The sequence below is a fragment of the Bos mutus genome, chromosome 14, assembly GCF_027580195.1.
Source record: "Bos mutus isolate GX-2022 chromosome 14, NWIPB_WYAK_1.1, whole genome shotgun sequence".
Taxonomy (NCBI): Eukaryota; Metazoa; Chordata; class Mammalia; order Artiodactyla; family Bovidae; genus Bos; species Bos mutus.
This window is the reverse complement of record NC_091630.1, coordinates 20,761,538-20,781,465: the sequence shown is the minus strand read 5'-3', so window position 1 is coordinate 20,781,465 and position 19,928 is coordinate 20,761,538. Positions and strand designations below refer to the sequence as shown.

Here is a 19,928-nt window from a genome sequence, read left to right as displayed (position 1 = left end):
AATAAACACCACATATCTGAGAATGTACCCTTTCTTTAACTATCAGTAGTCAATACTGTCTAAGAATTTAGTCTTGCACTTGGGGCTTCCCAGGTGGCTCAAATGGTAAATAATTTTGCCTGCATTGCAGGAGACCCAGGTTTGATCCCTGGGTCTGGAAGATTCCCTGGAGAGGGGAATAGCTACCCACTCTAGTATGCTTGCCTGGAGAATTCCATGGACAGAGGAGCCTGGTGGGCTACAGCCCATGGGGTTGCAAAGAGTCAGACACAACTGAGCGACTGACGCTTTCACTTTTCACTTAGCTCCTCCACGCCTGAACTGGCACTAGGGCCTAGCAGTGACTTATGGGTTTATTTTTTCCCTAAAAGCAGAAAGCCCATAGAGTCCCACAACCATTTTTGTTTCCGAAATATAGGTTGATTCCATCTGACTTCAATTTTGGGTGTTATTGCATAAAAGCTCAGAGGACTGCAGCACGGAGGAAAGACACAGAGGCCTTATTTGAAATGAGCCAAGTGGAGGGCGACATTCCCATCAAACCAGTAGGCAGTAAGAGAGCTTTCCAGAATGGAAATGTAAACTTTCTAAACTGTAGAACTGCTTTTCTTTAGAGTTATTGGCAAGGTTTCACAAAGTTATTAAAAATTCTACACAGAAAGTGCTCTTGCTCCATGGTTCAGTCTGCCTTCATAAGATTAAAAAAATCCAGGCAACATTTAATAGTTAGATGATCGTTAGTTTTTCAGCCTGTTTAAGAGTTAAAGGCTACAAAACAGTCATTCCCAGAAAAGCCGCAGAATATGCACAGTTTGCATCTCAAGTACACTGGAGCAATTAAAAAAAATTTATTCGGTTGTGCTGAGTCTTCTGTCTTTGTGGTGGCATATGGAATCTTTAATGGCAGCAGTTGAGGCAGGTGGGATCTAATTCCCTGACTAGGGATCAAACCCGCCCACTGCATTGGGAGCCCTGAGTCCCAGCCTCTGGACAACCAGGGAAGTCCATGGGGCAATTTCTTAAATCTGTAAATCAAAAGCCTGACAATGAAGACGTTCAAAGGACAAGCTTTGGGAGCCAGATAGACTTGGCATGAGGCTTTGCCATTATTAAGAGCGGGCTACAGTCCACAGGGTCGCAAAAGAGTTGGACATGGCTTAGCAACTAATCAACAAGCTGTACAAGACATTGCTTTAACCTCTGAAACTCACCTCCCTTATCTGAAAGGAGGAATAATGCTTGTTTCTTAGTGGTTTTTGTAAGGAGGGTTTCGGAGAGAATTAAGCATGTCACTTAGCATTAATAGGGTGATCAACTTCTCCTGGCTTGCCCAAGACCGTCTTCAAACAAAATCCCACATTCTGGGAATCTTTCTTGTTCTACTGAAACCATCACTACTGGTGAAAGTGAAAGTCGCTCAGTCGTGTCCAACTCTTTGCAACCCCATGACTATACAGTCCATGGAATTCTCCAGGCCAGAACACTGTTGGTGGGGCTACTTCTAAATACCAACAATAATAATAACTCTATAAGATCTGTCTTTGAATAAAGGACAAACTGGAGTTCTGCATTCTAATAATGGGCACAGACAATTCCAAGCCATAAACAAATCCACTTTCAAATAATTACAGTATATTTAATATGACAAATGAAACAATTAGAACAACAGTGCATTGACTTAAAACAGCAAAGAGAAGTCTGAGACCTCAGAGAGGCAACCACCCTTTTTATAATGGCACAATTATCTAGGAGGTTGGCAGTTGCTAAAATGTAGTTACAACTTGGAAACCTCAGATTTGAAGCCCAAATGAGAGGGACAAAGAAGATGAATGAGAAAGAGAACCACAAGGCCAGGGAGTTTGTCTAGAAGTTCCAAGAAGCAAGCCCCCTTCTGAGAAGCGCTATAGAGATACACAGAATAATTACACCACTTGTGCTTCTGGGACCATGGCGTTTTGTATGACACAGATATTTCCACCTCTGATGAGGTTTTTAGCCATCTGAGCCTTTTAATTTAACAGCCAACTCTCTCTATTCAATGACAGGAAAGCAAAATGTGTCCCTATTGCAATTATTGGCTTAAAAAAGAAAATCTTATGGTCTTCAACTCAATGCTGAGAGAAGCCTGTTTGGCACCTTTTCCTTCTGTGGCTGTCTGTTAATTCAATCCTTCCACTTTTAAAATTCTTGTCTTGTGAGTTTTATCACCACTGGCTTTTGTTAATGGCCACACTCTTGTTTCTTGCCCAGTTTTACAGCTTTTCTATTTTCCCCTCGCCTCGTTTCAATTTCTGCAGGTTTAGAATCATAGATTATAGTCCTCTCGATATTGCCTTTTTAATTAATAGTAACTTACTGGCTGCCATTTCTCAAGGGTAACCAGACTGACTGTGATAACTTCCTGGCAGATGGATGTGTTTCTTTCAGGGTTTTAAAAGTCAATGAGCCAGCTCATTCCCACAAAAGGAGACCTGAACTCAAGAGGGCAGCTACGTCTCCTCAGCCTTTTCTCACTTTTCTCCCAAATGGAAATGGTGATGTTCTTTGCTTTAATTTGACTCCACGAATATACCTACCAGGGCTGTACTGACCTTTTTGCAGGTTCTTGTAGACAATGAAGAAAAACAAGGCTTCCTGAGATCAAAATGTTTTTTGAAAATGTATTTATTGATTGGTGACTGTGCTGCGTCTTCACTGCTGTGCACGAGCTTTCTCTAGTTGCAGTGAGCAGGGCTGCTTTTTGCTGCAGTGCACGCGCTTCTCATTGCACTGGCTTCCCTAGTTGCAGAGCACAGACTTAGTTGCTATGCGGCCTGGTTCCCCAACCAGGGACCTAACCGGCGATCCCTGCATTGGCAGGTGGATTCTTAACCACTGGACCACCTGGAAGTCCGTGAGATCACAATTTATCAGACACCAATGTTCTATGTAACTAGTATTTTTTATAAATTATAAAAATGATATGTAATTATGGTAAAAAGAAATCCACAGAGTAGGGAAGGGCAGAGTGACGAGCAACACTTGCTCCCATGCTGGGGCCACACCGTGCTTTCGCCAGAGGTGATCACAGCTAATCATTTCTTAAGGGGTGTTGAAGGGATTTTCTAAGCAGACACAGTATGGGGCTGTCTCATTTCCTCTCCTGGTACTCTGTACTTTCTTCTTGGCCTTTAACCAGAGATTGGGTTATCTATTTATCTGCTTGTTTACATGCTTATTTTTACATCTTCATTAGATTAAAACTTCAAGGGGTAGTGACCCAGTATTCCCAGCATCTAATTTAGTGCTTATCACATAACAGACACCTGACAATCTGATAAAGGACGTAAGTGTAAAGATACATCTTCAGAAAGAAAGAGGAAAAAAAATCCCTGGCAGGAGAACCTGTTTGCATTGCCCTGCCTAAACATTCTAGAACTTTCCTACAGGATTTCAATCATGCTCATTATTAATTGCTCCTTGGGCCATCCCTGAAAGACGGCCAGCAATGCAGCTGTGTTCTCTTTTTCTGAGGAGGCAGCTGAAGTCACTCAGGCTAAAGCAATTTGCCCAAAGTCAGCGTCAACAGGCAAAGAATCTGCCTATAATGCAGGAGGACCTGGGTTTGATCCCTGGGTTGGGAAGATCCCCTGGAGAAGGGAATGGCTATGTACTCCAGTATTCTTGCCTGGAGAATTCCATGGACAGAGGAACTTGGCAGGCTACAGTCCATGGGGTCACAAAAAGCTGGACACAACTGAATGACTTTTACTTTCACTTTCTTTCACAATGTCAACAGGGGTGGTGAGTTGAACTAAAGATGGTAGGAGGGTAGATGTGGGCTTTGGGTCTCACATATAGATTCCTGCAATTGTCAGCACTCACACTAAATTCTCCACCATTTTGTTTCAGGAAATGGGACGAAGATCGTAGAGTTTGGAGGCAGACAGACCTGGATTTGAACTCCAGCACAGCCAGATACTACTCCCTGTGCCATGCTGGCCTTACCTTTCCAAGCCTGTTTTCCCAGCTGGGGAATGAATGATGCTACTGACCACTTATCACTGTGAGGGTTAAAGATAATGCCATGTATATACACAGGGTGTCTGGTTCACAGTAGACACTGAAATGTTGGTTCTTCCTCTCCACCTTCCCAAAAGATGAAAGCTCGAGCCTTGACAGCTACAACTCAAGACATTTTTCTTCTTTTCCATCATGCCCCATTAAAAGGAGACACACAAGAACAGACTTCTAGCTGTTCCCCCAGTTCCAGGAATTTATTTGCTGCTGCTTCACTGGCATTAATGTGAGGTTGTTCAGAAAACATTTGATCTCAGCAACTCCACCAAGAGCCAAGATACTAGCCTCCAAAGACAGGAGTCAGACCATGTCTTGGGCAAAACTCTCAATATGTTATGTTATGTTAGCTGCTCATTCGTGTCCTACTCTCTGCAACCCCATGGACTGTAGCCTGCCAGGCTCCTGTGTCCATGGAGTTCTCCAGGCAAGAATACGGGAGTGGGTTGCCATTTCCTTCTCCAGGGTGGCATTAACACGAGCTTGTTCAGGAAACATTTGATCTCAGCAACTCCACCAAGGGCCAGGATACTAGCCTCCAAAGGCATGGGTCAGACCATGACTTGGGCAAAATTCTCAAGAGCTCCCCAAATCTAAAGCAAATCCTACACAGAACACAGCCACTTGCGCTAATTTAGGCTAACTAAGTCTAGGGGTTTTTATTTATCAGGTATCTGGTGCCAAAAGAAGTTGTTGCTTTTCAACTTAAACCTCAGATAGATCAAACACTAGGAGGGCAGTAGAACCTGCTTTAGAAAAGCAGCTGGCTCCAAGGGAACAGTCATCAATCATATGATGGTAGCACAGGGGGTGGGGTGGGGTGAGTTGGGAGTGGACCCGTGGGAAGACTTTCTAGTCTTAATGAAGTCCCAGGCCAACCACATTCATCAGCAATCGGTGAGTTAATATACCATATTTGTTTTTCTCTTTCTGACTTACTTCACTCTGTATAACAGCCTTGGGATATTGTTGTATAGCACAGGTACTCTGATGATCTAGAGGAGTGGGGTGAGGGGAGCGGAGAGAGGCTATATACGTGTACTTGTGGCTGATTTGTGTTGTTGTAGGACAAAAACCATCAAAATTTGTAAAGTGATTTTCCTCCAATTAAAAAATCAATTAAAAACCAATCCATGAGTACATGCTAGGTGCACACTCCTGAAGCAGGCTCAGGGGACAATGGAAGAATACAAAAGAGAATAAGAAGGTCTCTGCCCTGCTGCTGCCGCCGCTAAGTCGCTTCAGTCGTGTCCGACTCTGTGCAACCCCATAGATGGCAGCCCACCAGGCTCCTCCATCCCTGGGATTCTCCAGGCAAGAATATGGAGTCGGCTGCCATTTCCTTCTCCAATGCATGCATGCCTGCTAAGTTGCTTCAGTCGTGTCTGACTCTGTGCAACCCTGTGGACAGCAGCCCACCAGGCTCCTCCGTCCATAGGATTCTCTAGGCAAGAATACTAGAGTGGGTTGCCATTTCCTTCTCCATCTTTGTCCTGAGAGTCTTCTAATCAAATTGGTTTCTCTGCAGACCCTTAGGTGAACAGCGAGTCTTGCAATTCTTCATCTACATAAGGTAGCAGCTAATATATACATGCAATTGTGGAAATCACCACACACACACACACCCCCACCCCTAAACTGCTACTTTGCTTCCTTTTCCCAGGCTCAAACTAGAACATGCATCAAAGGAGGCCCCTTCTACAGGGTCTTCCTCTCTTGTTGTCCTAAATGTGCCTTTTTTTTTTCCCTCTCTCTCCTTTTAACATCATATTTTTGTTTCTCTAAGAGAAACTCACATTTCCTTTCCAAACTCTCCTCATGGATCTTACATTACCACCACCAGGAGAGATTCTGGGTTGGTTTCATCCTCCTTTCGGGATTATGCCCCCCCACCCCCGCCTCTGGTCACATCCACATCTCTGAGGCTTCACCTACCTTTCCTGGACCATGCCAAGCCTTGCTGACAATTAGACACTGGAGAGAGGAGGGGGCTGGGAGCAAAGAAAGGAGAGGCTACTTAGCCGAGAACCAGTCCAGGCATCGGCTAATTTGTTTGTCAAGGTCTGGCTACTCTGCCGAGAATAATAAAGCAAACCCAAAAAGATGAAGCCTCTGAGGATGTGAAGGCTCCACTGGGAGGCCGGCCACAGACCAGAGTTTCGTGTGCCCAGAGCTACATCCATATTCACTTCTCTACCTTAGCTGAATACTTGAGACAGCTCTGTAGGAGGAAAACAGGAGTCCTCAGCCTGAAGAAATGTGTTGGAGAGTCATGTCTGGAGGTGGCCCTGAGCTCCTGAGCAATTCATTGGCAGGAGAGAACAAGCAGCTACAGAGCTCCCCTTGTGTTGTCTGCTGGGCTCAGGGAGGGGTGGGGAGGAGACAGCCGATGATCTATCAGCTGCTCTTCAGTCGAAAAGGTCCCAGGTGACTGGAGCAAATCAAGGTTTAATAGAGAAAGAAAGAGCGCCCCACTGAGACAGTTCCGACTCGTGAAGCATCACTTCTGTCACATTCTTTCTGCCAGTTATCACCTATTAACACCAGGCATGAGACAGAGGCCAGCGGGAACTGAAAGAAAGATGTGGTTGGTCTGATGGGGCGTGGATTGGAGCAGGGCTCCGAGTGCGAGGTGCGGCTGCTCATAGGCGTCAGCTGCCCCATCACCCTTCGGAAAGCGATCTGAACTGTGGGATCACGTCTGCGTTAAATCGAGTAGCGAGGAGAAGGGGACGACAGAGGATAAGATGGTTGGATGGCATCACCGACTCGATGGACATGGGTTTGGGCGGACTCCGGGAGTTGGTGATGGACAGGGAGGCCTGGCGTCCTGCAGTTCATGGGGTCTCAAAGAGTCCAACATGACTGAGCGACTGAACTGAGCTGAACTACCATCCCCTACCAGTGACCTTTCATGTCCTTCGCAGCACCATTTCGAATCCGTAAGGCTTTGTTCATTTACCCTGTATTATCTGCCTCCCCAGGCTCAGTGCCATTAAAATCGGCAGCTGCCTCTTCCACTCCTGGACCCTTGGCATCAGAACAGCGCCTGGCAGGCACCCAGACAGCACTCAGTGGGTGAGCATCAGATGAATGAATCCAAAACGTTCTTACACGACCCAGTGAGGAAATTTTCCAGACCAGGGGAGGATTGCCTTTAACCCACAAACACGGTCTGTCAGTCTGAACCGGAACACTGAGTAGACATGGGCATGATGACGCATGCTTCATGAACAGGTTCTTCTGGAGAGGGGAAGCTTTAAAAAAGTGCCCAAGAACCATTAGCTGGTGGCCCGATGACGTCCAGGGGAATGCTGTGAAGTACTAACAGGTGGTCTTGGGGGAGCCAAAGGCAGATTGGAAGAGGCCAGTGGATACTGCCTGAGCCAGACACAGAAAACGCAGGAAGCTCTAGCCTGGTGTAGGAGACACGCCAGGAAGAGACAGTGTGTCAAAAGCCCTAGATGGAATAGGAAGAAAATCGTTTTCTCTTTATTTAAAAGATTTATGTATTTGTGTATTTTTTGGCTGTGCTGGGTCTTTGTTACTGTATGCAGGCTTTGTCTAGTTACAGCAGCTCAGTCATTGAGGCACACAAGCTTTAGTTGCTCTCTGGCATGTGGGATCTTCCAGGACCAGGGATCGAACTGCCGTCCCTTGCACTGGCAGGCAGATTCTTAACCACTAGACCACCAGGGAAGCCCAATCTTTTTTTTTTTTTTTTAAGCAGATTCTACTTTTTTTTTTAAGCAGATTTTTTTTAGATTTTTTTTTTTTTAAAGCAGATTCTGTTGACACAGCTCTCAGCTGTGTCAACAGAAGCTTCAATCAGAAGTGGGCCTGTCTTGTAAGCTGACACCTTTGGTAGAAACCTTTGCCCTTGAGGAAGTCAGGACAACTTGTAGCTGGTGAGGTCTCAGGACAGGAAGAGCACTGATACACTTCAGTAATTGTCTGAAGCTTAAAACTGAAGCTATCTGCTCCTTGATCTTATTTTGGAAATACTTAGTACACAGCACTGTTCACTGAATCTGAAAACACAAAAGCTGTGTGTTGGGCTTGTCAGTGTGTGCCATCCCCCGCCTCCCCTGGTGCTGTGTTGGTCCTATTGCTCAGATGTGTGGTCCTTACTCCCAGCGACACAGTTTTCAGTACGGCTGGAGCCTAGGGAGGTGGGCTCTACCCGGCCCCCTTTTAACTACCACACGGTGGGGAGAGCTCTCCTGAAGCACCCGAGGCTCCATGCTTATCTGTACAGTGGAGACAACAATACCCACACTGTGAGGATCGAGGATATGACGAGGTGCTTAGACCCCAGGCTGCATGTAGAAGACCTAAGAAAGATGGGACTAAGCACAGCTTACTGGCCTTACATTCTTATGGTCCCCAACTGGAACTCATCTGCTGCCAGTTAGCATGTTAAGTGATATAACCACTTTTGGAAAACTGTGTCAGTATCTGTTAAAGTCAAATATGTACCCATCCTATGAGCCAGGAATTCTACTTCTGGGTATATACCCCAGGGAAGGGAATGCCTACCAAAGGGCACAAGCATGTTAACAGTTGGGACTTCCCTGGTGGTCCAGTGGTTAAAACTCCCAGCTCCCAGTGCAGGGGACACAGGTTCAATCCCTGGTCAGGGAACTAAGATCACACATACCACACGATGTGGACAAAAAGAAAAAAAGAATACAAAAAAGACTAAATATATGTGTATATATGTAACATTCACTTTAAGCAACTATCAGTCAGTCCAGTTCAGTCGCTCAGTCATGTCTGACTCTTTGCGACCCCATGAACTTCAGCACGTCAGGCCTCCCTGTCCATCACCAACTCCCAGAGTTCACTCAAACTCACGTCCATTGAGTCGGTGATGCCATCCAACCACCTCATCCTCTGTTGTCCCCTTCTCCTCCTGCCCCCAATCCCTCCCAGCATCAGAGTCTTTTCCAGTGAGTCAACTCTTCGAATGAGGTGGCCTAAGTACTGGAGTTTCAGCTTTAGCATCATTCCTTCCAAAGAACACCCAGAACTGATCTCCTTTAGAATGGACTGGTTGGATCTCCTTGCAGTCCAAGGGACTCTCAAGAGTCTTCTCCAACACCACAGTTCAAAAGCATCAATTCTTCGGTGCTCAGCTTTCTTCACAGTCCAACTCTCACATCCATACATGACCACTGGAAAAACCATAGCCTTGACTAGACGGACCTTTGTTGGCAAAGTAACGTCTCTGCTTTTGAATATGCTATCTAGGTTGCTCATAACTTTCCTTCCAAGGAGTAAGCGTCTTTTAATTTCATGGCTGCAATCACCTTTGCTCTAATAAAAATTAATTTTAAAAAAGAACATTAACAGCTGTATTGTTCACAACAGCCCTAAACTGGAAACAACCCAAATGTCCTTCAAGTACGAGTTAAATTGTGGTGTATTCATTTAACAGAATATACATGGTAGTGGAGATGAGGAAATTTTTGCAACTCACAGCACCATGGATAATTCCCACTAGCATAATGCTGAACAAAAGAAGCTGGACCCAAAAGAGCACATACTATATGATTCCATTTATAAAAGTCAAAAATAAACAAAACTGATCTCTAATGCTAGATGTCAGAGAGTGGTTATGTTATGGGGCGGATGGTGACAGACACATCCGAGTCCCTATGGTGAGGGGCACACGGGATACTTGGAGTAATGATACTGTTCTGTGTCTCCTTACAGATGATGGTTACATGTGTGTGTCGCCTTATTAAAATTCATCGCACTTAGGACTGACTTGAGCATTTTTCTATACGTATGCTGCATGTAGTAGATTGCTAATCCTTTGCTGTCTATCCACTGCAGACAGACTCCACTTCCTTGTCTTGCTGATGTTGGGTTTGTCTGTGTGACTTACTTTGACCAATAGGAGGTTGGAGGGTCTGATGGGAACAGTGACATGAAATGGGTTTGCCCTCTTGGGTTTCCCACAGGCATAATAAATCCCAGAGAGCTGCTGCTCTTTTAGCCTGATTCCCAGAATAATATACACGGAACAGACTAAGCTAGACCTGGAGCCTGAAGTCAGGTCTAGCCATTCAAGTTGTGGTTGATTGAGAGGAGAAAGATTCCTGTTTTAAGCCACTAAATGTTGACTTGCTTTGTCATGCAGCATTATTGTGGCAATAGCTGACTAATACATTATTCTTCAACAAAAAAAGGACTTTAAGATCTATCTGCTCTATTTTTCTTATAGTCACTTGTTTCAATTTAATGTTACTGACACCCATCTCTAGCACTTATCAGACCTATTCATGTTCTCGATCAAGTGAATTTCAGTTTCCTTGTCTATAAAATGGGATGATGCTTACTTTACACACTCTTGGGTAAAATGAATGAGCCAGTAGACCTAAAGCGTGCGTGCTCAGTCGTGTCTGACTCTTTGTGACCACATGGAGTATAGCCCACCAGGCTCCTCTGTCCTTGGGATTCTCCAGGCAAGAACACTGGAGTGGGTTGTCATTTCTTCCTCCAGGAGATCTTCCTGACCCAGGGATCAAACCTACATTTCCTGCACTGGCAGGTGGATTCTTTACCACTGAGCCACCTGAGAAGCCCAGAAGACCTAAAAGCACTGTATAAACTGCACAACACAATTTTAAAGTGATGGATTTTAAAGTGAAGGCACACTCACACTGGGCGAAGCTGCTTCCTCCCTTTGGTGCTCATCTTGGCTCAAAAGGTGAGGGTGCGGTGTGGGGAGCAGGCTGGGGAACAAAAGTCAGGGCCTGACCGAGAGCAGTGACTGAGCTTCTGGGCGTCATTCTGTGGGACCCAGATTGCCTTGGGAGATGGCAATGATGCTTGGGCCTCTAGAAGGTCAGCTTATGCACAAAGAAAGCAGACCATACAGGACCCCAGGAAGGCCACCGCTGCCCTCAAATCTACTCCCCAGCCAGGACCCTCTGTGTGTCTGAAGAACTACCATCAGTGTTTCCTTTCTCGGGGTTGTGGTGCTGGGTGTCTCACCAGCCTCTGTTGAATCCTTACTGCCCTTCTCACTGCACTTCTCAGTTCCCAAAGAGCAGGCCCGTCTGTTCTCTCATTTTGGTATCATTTCCATTGTGTGGATAAGGATCCTGAGACTCTGGGAAACTGAGTGATTTCTGCAAAATCACTTAGTCCAGGAGTATTTGAGCTCAACTTGCAACAGGTTTTCTGACTAAAGCTTAGAGAGGCAACTCACTGATATGGGCAAGAATTCTATCATTAGATAATCCAGTCGGATCTTCAGACATCCAATAGATGGCACTGGCCTGAGGGATAGGACCAGTAAGTTTTGACAGAGGAGACGGGAAAGACAGGTATTGAGTGAGCAGGTAAGTAGTGGACTTTGAAGTGGGTTATGGGGGATGGTGAGGAAGTGAGAGGGAGGAATGGAGTTGGGGGCAAGGGGGGAAAGACTGCAGACCCCCGTGCTGGTCTGCTAAGGAGCAGTCAGGAGCAGCAGCAGGAAGAGTCCTTCCCAAGAACGGCTCTGAGAGAAAAGAAAGAATCAGAAAGGATGCCAGCTAGGTCCAGGGACTCTGCAGCCCCACTCCATCTCCAATAGCAACAGTGTGGGGTGGTGCCGTCACCACATCATACAACAGGATCCCCCAGGGGACCCTTCTGCTGTCTGCCTGGCTGGAGGGTGAGGTAAGACTCCAGGCTTGTCTCCTACATGCTGGGCTCTGGTCTTGTTCCCTGCCAAGCCCTGTGACGCCGACTGCCTGGCGTGAGACTAGTTCCTGCAACCAGTACAGTCCTCACTATCAAGATGAGACGGCAAAGGAGACCCTTGAACAAAGCTGTATTTAAACAAACACACACTTCCTCTAGAGCCCAAATATCAAGGATCCATTTCCGCTGATTCAACCAAACACAGCAGCCCTCAAGGCAGGGGGTGGGAGGTGGGGCCCTGCTGTTTTCTTTACAACAATTTTCACACGGGTGGGTGGAGAATTTCCTTTGGCAAGGTGAGCCATCACGGCCGCTTCCGTGGGTGCAGTCTCAGCATGGCTCTGCCCGAAAGCAACCTTCTCGTCCGTTCTGCGGCTGTGACCTACCTCTGCGGTCCGGAGGCCGTTCTGTTTCTGGGCCAGGGGGCCTGAGCTGAGGCTCTGAGGATTCGGGCACTGGGTCCCACAGCTCATCTTCTTCTCTGGGTTGGATATTCCACTCGGGGCTGTCGATCGGGGCACGCCGTTGGAGGTCACGCCATCTTCCAGCACACCTGCGGGGAGGGAAGCAGAACATGGGACTAGAGTCTTGCCCATGGCAGTTGCTGCAAACAATCCCCAAGACAGCAGAAATGAAGAAATAAATGTCACCTAGAAGTCCCATCATGCAGAGCTACATTTTCTGTAAGAACATGTGTGGGTTTTTCCTCTTCTTTTTTAAAAAAATTTTAAAAATAATTTTTGACCACAAGACCATGTGCAGTCTTATTTCCCTGACCAGGGATCGAACCTGTAACCCCCGTGTGTTGAAAGCCTGTAGTCTTAACCACCAGGCAAGTCTCTGTTTTTACAAAAATGAGACTTTAAAATAATTTTGTAACCTCAAATTATTACTTAATAATACATCATTGACATTTTCCCACACCCTTAAGTATTCTGCCATACACCTTGGATATGTCACTATTTATTTAACTAATGCCCTCTAATTGGATATTTATTTTTACCTTTTCATATCAAATGTTACAGTGATGAAAGCCAGTGGGGCTAAAGTTTTATTCTTAGTTATCTCCTAGGATAAATTCCTAGAGGTGAAATTACTAGTTTGAAGGTAACACATTGTTTTTTTACATAATTCCATTTCAAGGTGTTGGACTGAGTATGTGGTTCCTCCCAGGGAAGGCCAAGAAACGACAGAATGAAGTTTAAATATGGCCTCAGTGAAAAGCAAGAGGGTGGAATTCCCTGGTGGTCCAGTGGTTAGGACTCCGAGCTGTCACTGCTGAGGGCGAGGGTTCAATCCCTGGTCAGTCAGGGAACTAAGATCCCACAAATTGTGTGGGGAGGCCACAAAAAAAGGAAAAAGAAAAGCAAGAGGAGGACTACAGAGAGGAATTCATGGATAAAGAGTATTTAATTGAAAAGACAAAAGTGGTCCAGGGAGCACTGGGGGTGGGGGTGGCAAGGGGGAGACAGGAAGACAGCAGAGGCTGTGATGACCACAGGGAGGCTGAGGGCAGCCGGGCAGGCCAGTCATTCTACTCCTCCAAGGCCAGTTGGCAATGACAGAGCGGTCTGTGAGGGTAGGACACTGTGATACAAAAAGAAACATATATTTGTTCTTTGTCCCCAGTTCCCGGCACAGAGCTCCTAAAACCCTTGTCATTTCCCAAGTAATAACGGGGGATAGCAGCACCTTCGGTGACAGCATTTTGTATTTGCTCACATTTCATGACACAGAGCTCCCAAATTCCTTGGAATTTCATGAGTGACAGGAAAGAGAGGAGCACTATTTGTTATAAGGAGGCAACTCCTGGTGGCCCCCTAGGTCAGGGTGAGGGCTGGTTGCCAGGAAGACCTGACCTTGAGTAGGAACTTGGAACTTTCAGCCCCACCTTCCAACCTCTGGTGAGGGGAGAGGGACTGGAGACTTGAGTTAGTAACTGATGATGCCTACATGATTAAACCTCCCTAAACATCCCTTTGTGACAGCGTTTGGGGGAGCTTCCAAGTTGGTGAAAGCATACAGATGCTGGGAGGGTGGCAACCGCAACTCCACAGCTCAGATCCTGTGCTTAGAACTCTTTCAGATTCTGCCCTGTGTACCTCTTTATCCAGCTGTTCATTTGGATCATTCATAATATCCTTTACAAATAAAATGTAAACATAAGATATATGCCTATTGGCTAATTGTGTGTGTGTGTTTAAATTTTCGAGTCATTTGCCTGTCTTACTTTTGGGGTGTTGGGGTGTTACTTTGGGGTCTTTTGGGGTGTTTGCTTTCAAACTTAAGGAAAATAAACAAAGTCCTTTCCCAGAGTGTTGAGAAATCTGGCTCGAGGCAGGCATCAGAAGCCGTGTATCAGATACACTAAGAGAGGGAGGGGCAGAGCTGAGGAGGCTGCAGTCTCCGTGCAGCTAAGGGAGGGACCTGAAGGACACACACGTCCACATGCCCCCCACCTGCTCTGCAAAGTGCTAGGAGGCTCCTGACCATGCCCACAGGATAGAAATCCGCATTCAAAACACTGTTAGTCAAAATGGAAGATGCCTGATCGAAAGTTTCCTGACTGGCAGGCACTCTGGATAAGGTCCAGATGTGTCGAGAAATGGCTGGATTCCTTCAGCTGGGCTCACTCCAAATCTTTGTGCTCCTCTTCCTCCACCAGCTGGCAGCCTGCCCCCCTTCTCTTCCCATCCTCCCTCCATCCTGCACCAGCAGTGCTTCAAATGCATATGTAGACACCCCAGCATACATATTCAATCTCCATCCCCACTGCCCCCTGCAAACAGCTGCCCCTTGGCCTAGGGAAATGCAAACCGGGAGAATGACTCAGGTGAAGAGGCCCATGAAGACCCTGGAAGCAGGTCTGTGTGATTTGGACAGGTAATTCCAGGATCCTGACACCCACAGAAGAGTCTAAAGCAGAGCTTTTTATCATGGTCCACTGTTGTTACTGGTCTGCTGTGGGATAACTATAAGAACTGAACACAAGCATTTGGAAATGTACGGATGTGAGAGCTGGACCATAAAGATGGCTGAGCATGGAAGAATTGATGCTTTCGAATTGTGGTGCCAGAGAAGACTCTTGATAGTCCCCTGGACTGTAAGGAGATGAAACCAGTCAATCCTAAAGGAAATCAACCCTGAATATTCATTGGAAGGACTGATGCTGAAGCTGAGGCTGAACCTCCAATACTTTGGCCACCTGATGTGTAAAGCCGACTCACTGGAAAAGACCCTGATGCTGGAAAAGATTGGGGGCAGGAGGAGAAGGGGATGACAGAGGATGAGATGGTTGGATGGCATCACCGACTCAATGGACATGAACTTGAGCAAGCTCCGGGAGATAGTGAGGGACAGGGGAGCCTGGCATGCTGCAGTCCATGGGGTCTCAAAGAGTTGGACACAACTGAGCGACTGAACAACAACAACAAATGACAATCTGACATCACTGGAACCTCCAAGGGTGAACCTGTCTGACTGAACTTATCTGGCTGAAGACAGTATTAGACCAGTTTCAGTGTTGTCAAACTCATGAGGTGAGTCACAATTGCTGTGAGCTGGGTGTTAATCATATACATAGGACCATTTATTTGTCTGTGATGGACTGGGAAAAAGAAAAGTAACTGGCCAAGAACAGACAGTGGAGACCACAGAAGCTGAGAGGCAACAGGAAGTGGGACCGAGCACAAGGCAGAGCTCCAAGCTCCTGGCACATGTTCTACTGTTTCATAGTATTTCACTTACAAAACGCAAATTTAGACAAAACTATTAAGAATTTCAGGATGGCACCTGCAGGGCACTAAATCGTATGCACAGGCCCCTTCTGAGCCTGGCAGGCCCTGTGGGGCTGCCCTGGTGGCACACCCAGGAAGCCAGTCCTGACAACAGACAGATCGAGGCAGAGCTGCTGTGGCTGCGGTGCATATGGTCAGCCCTACCCTCTCAGCGGCCCCTTGACTCCCTGGGTGTCTCTGCTGAGACTCACGACTCCTAGAAACATGGCCATTCATTTGGTCTAGTGTTTTCAGTTTTCATTGGTGGCTGAACAAAAGTTAGAGCTCCTTCTTAATCCCCAGTCTAGGGACTTCCTCAACGATTAAATGAGAAGAATAATTCCCACTTCCTGGGCTATTGTAAGGGCTAAACGAGACAACATATATTAAGGTTCTAATATGTTTGCCACATGGGCTTCCCAGGTGGCTCAGAGGGTAAAGAATCTGCCTGCAATGCTGGAGATGCAGGCAGATGTGAGTTTGATTCCCAGGTTGGGAAGATTCCCTGGAGGAGGGCATAGCAACCCACTCCAGTATTTTTTTCCTGGAGAATCCACATGGACAGAGGAGCCTGGTGGGCTACAGTCCACAAGGTCGCAAAGAGTCAGACACGACTGAAGTGATGAGCATGCATGTCACTTTGCACTTATTATTATTTAAGGTCCAGCACCAGCTGCCTTGACTCCTCAGGTGCCCCCCTCTATTAGCCATATTAATTACATTCTTGATCTATGAGTCATACAAGCAGGGCCTATGAAGAGCTCAACGACTGGCCCGCTGAGCCTGATGCGTGTGTGTGTGTGTGTGTGTGTGTGCTCAGTTGTTCAGTTGTATCTGACTCTTTGCGACACCATGGACAGTAGCCCACCAAGATCCTCTGTCCATGGAATTTTCCAGACAAGAATACTGGAGGGGGTTGCCACTTCCTGCTCCAGGGGATCTTCCCAACCCAGGGATTGAACCCGTGTCTCCTTCACTGGCTGGCAGACTCTACCACCAAGCCACCTGGGAAGCCCATACCGAACCTGATGAACAAGAAAATCCCTGATCATAAGCAGTGAAACAGGGCCAAGCTTGGGCCTGGCATTGCCAGTGAGCAGGACCATCTGCTCAGTGTGGTCAAGAGGTCACTGCAGGGGTCAAGAATACGGAGTCATTTACTGTTACTTCTGCCTACAATCGATCAGGTGGTTTCACTGCGTGGATTTAATTTTATGTGTCTAGTTCCAAAAAAAATAAGACTCAATATTAGAAAACCTGTCAACTATAAAAGTGCACAAGGGGAAAAGAATTTTTGCCTCATCATGCAGAGATAACAAGGAGGTGATGTCCTTCTGACAGATGCTACTGGTGCCCCCACCCAGGTTCAGTCATCTGACCCCAGCTGCGGTGCATGCTGGTGGCCAATAGCTCATGCCTGCCCCCTTCTCCTAAGGCCTGTCCTTGGCCAAAGGAGGCCCCCTCACTGGGAGAGGCTTGGTTGATTATGTCAGGTATAGCCCATGGCCAATAAAAAGTGTGTAGCGGTGTGTGTATAAGAGCCCAGCTGAGCAGGATAATTTCTACAAAACAACTTTTCTCCAAAGTAACTCAGGGGAGGAAGCTGGGACTAGGCTCATCCTGAAACTAATACATCTTTGCCTAGTTCCCTTCCCTGGCCCATCCTGCTTTCCGGGCTCCCCTCCTCATATGGTTCTCCCAGGAGTATCTCCAGGAGTCAGTTGCATACAAACCCCATCTCGGGCTCTGCTTCAAGGAACCAAACCTAAGACAGCATATATACCCTGCATGCTCAATATATTCTTTCTGCCTCATCACACTGATCTTCCCTTCATCTTTACCCTGTTCCAGGCCTAGAACTCTGACTTGAAAAGCGTCATATTCACAGGCTCCCTTGCCCACTGGCTTCTAGTTGGGTTTGCTGGTGGACATCACTAGCTATTGAGCTGGGGTCTCTGCAGTAGCACACTGAGGCAGGGTCTTTACTCTCCTAGCTCCCTTCCAGTAGAGTTTCCATGGGTGCCCTGTGTCCTCTACACACTCCTCCACCAGAAAAGGGTATAGAATCAAGAAAAGCCAGAGAGACTGTGCCATTAGGAGGCTCCTGGTGGCTTCAAGGGGAGCTCAGAGGAGTGATGGTAAGAGAGAACAGATGGTAAGCTGTTGAGTAGGGAGTTACAGACGCTCTATCAGTCAGAGCGCATAGCTGCAAGCAACAAAAATTGACGTCAGTGAATTAAAGTTGAAAAGTGATTCATTTAAATAATCTGAGAAGCTCACAGAATGTCTGGAAGGGCTGGAGACTGAAACACAGATCTCAGCTGTCAATCAAGGAACAATGTCCCAAATCCTTCTATGGAGCTTGTCCTAGCAGCCCCTGGGCCCTGGAAACTCACCTTGGCATTGTTGCCACAGTTACACTGAAAAACTATTGTTGTTTTTCTGAAATTCAAGTTAACCAGGTGTCCTGAATTTTATCTGGCAACCCTACAGGGTGCCAAGTGACCCAGACTGGGGGGACACTGTTGTGAAAGTTGCATTGTACTAGACCCCGAGCTTCATCCACATCCCTACTCCAGGCCAGCCCTTTTCTACCTGGGACCTGGGGAGTGAACCTTATTTTGTAGGAAAAGAAACTGACGTTTAACTCTGGTTCTGTATATTTCCAAAGCTGGTGATCTCAGCAAGTATTCATTCACATTACCTTTGAGGAAAAGCTCCCAAGGAGGCAGTTTTCAAATTTTAGTGTTTGTGAGAACCACCTAAGTGAAAGAAAAAGTCACTCAGTTGTGTCCGACTCTTTACACAGTCCATGGAATTCTCCAGGCCAGAATACTGGAGTGGGGAGCCTTTCCCTTCTCCAGGGGATCTTCCCAACGCAGGGATCGAACCCAGGTCTCCCTTATTGTAGGCGGATTCTTTACTAGCTGAGCCACAAGGGAAGCCCAAGAGAGCCACCTAAAGTCCCTGTTAAAATACAGGTCCTTACATCCACCCCCCGTCCAGAACTTCTGATTCATTGGCGGCTCCGGAATATACATTTTAACAAGTTCTTTCCATCCTTCCCCCACCTCCAGTGATTCTGAGGCAAGGAATTCTAAAGACTACACTTCTACGCTCCTGGCATAGAGATCAACACTCCTAGTAGTTTTGAAGGTTCACTGAAAAATGCCTACCTCCATTTCTTTCCACAGTGAATTCTGTAGCAGTAAATTGAGGGACATTTGTGTGCCCCTGGGGTATGTCCTTTTTGGACACCCTTCACAAAATGTTCATTCCATCCAGAAGACAAGCCAAATCACTGACTTTGCCAGAAGAGGGGAAACAGCTGTGTCTAAAGCTGGATGACAAATTGCAACCCGGGACTTCTTGCCAGTTTCTTGCTATTTTTGGAAATGGAAATGGGAGAGGGGCAGAGCATAGAAGTTAAAAAAGATAGCCGGGAACTTGTGGGGAGCAGGACAAAGGGCCATTTCTCCTTAACCCTTGTTAAAGGTGATCACAGATTTCAGTCACTGAAACCACCTGCAAGTCATTCCCTCAACGCTCAGAATCCAAAATGTTGAGTCATTAGCAGTCTGTTTGGGAAGAATCTTCTAAAGTCACATCAGATAAAATTCTGGCTCACCAAACACTATCTGGGCTCAGGCTCTGAATACGTGGCTGATAATAAGTCTGTCTGAACTGAGTTATAAGTTAAATAAACTGCAACTACTGAGAATTTGTTTCCTCAATTTTTCAAAATGAACTAGAATAGGAAGGTGTCTGTCATTTCTTCATCCTTGTGGGTAATTTTTGATTACACACATGACGTGTAAGAAGCTTATATGTGACTTTTGGAAAATATTTATTTATTTATTTGGCTGCTCAGATTGCGGCAGGCAGGAGTTTTCGTTGCAACACATGGAACTCTCTAGTTATGGTTCGAGGGCTTAGTTGCTCCCAAGCCTGTGGGATCTTAACTCTCCGACCAAGGATTGAACCAGAGTCACCTGCATTGTAAGGCAGATTCTTAACCACAGGATCATCAGGGAAGTCCCTACATGCGACTTTTTGTGTGACTGGTATAAGAAAATCCTTAAAAATGTTTAGCAACCCTTACAATTACTGTCAGTTGATTTTGGGGAAGGATGGGGAAAGAATTGCTTTTTCAAGTGTATGGGATAACTGAATATCTACACAAAAAAGACTGAAATTGAACCCTGTTTCTCACGATATACAAAAGTTAACCCAAAGTGGATCAAAGATCTAAATGTAATCGCTTAAACTATTAAACATTTAAAAGAAAACATTGATGTAAATTTTCACGACCTTGGATTAGGCAATGGTATCTTAAAAATGACCCCAAAAGCAACAAGAATAAAATGTAGATACATTACAGACCATCAAAATTTTAAA

The 19,928-nt window shown here is 46.2% G+C and overlaps 1 protein-coding gene across 1 annotated transcript in view; it reads right to left on the bottom strand.

Annotated features, from left to right (window-relative positions):
- Nucleotides 1-19,928, bottom strand: part of BAALC (BAALC binder of MAP3K1 and KLF4) — an 87,218-nt gene that overhangs the window by 4,088 nt on the left and 63,202 nt on the right. The window contains exon 2 of the mRNA XM_070382821.1: nucleotides 12,141-12,307. Coding sequence (XP_070238922.1) covers nucleotides 12,141-12,307 — 167 coding nt within the window. The remainder of the gene's footprint in view (nucleotides 1-12,140; nucleotides 12,308-19,928) is intronic.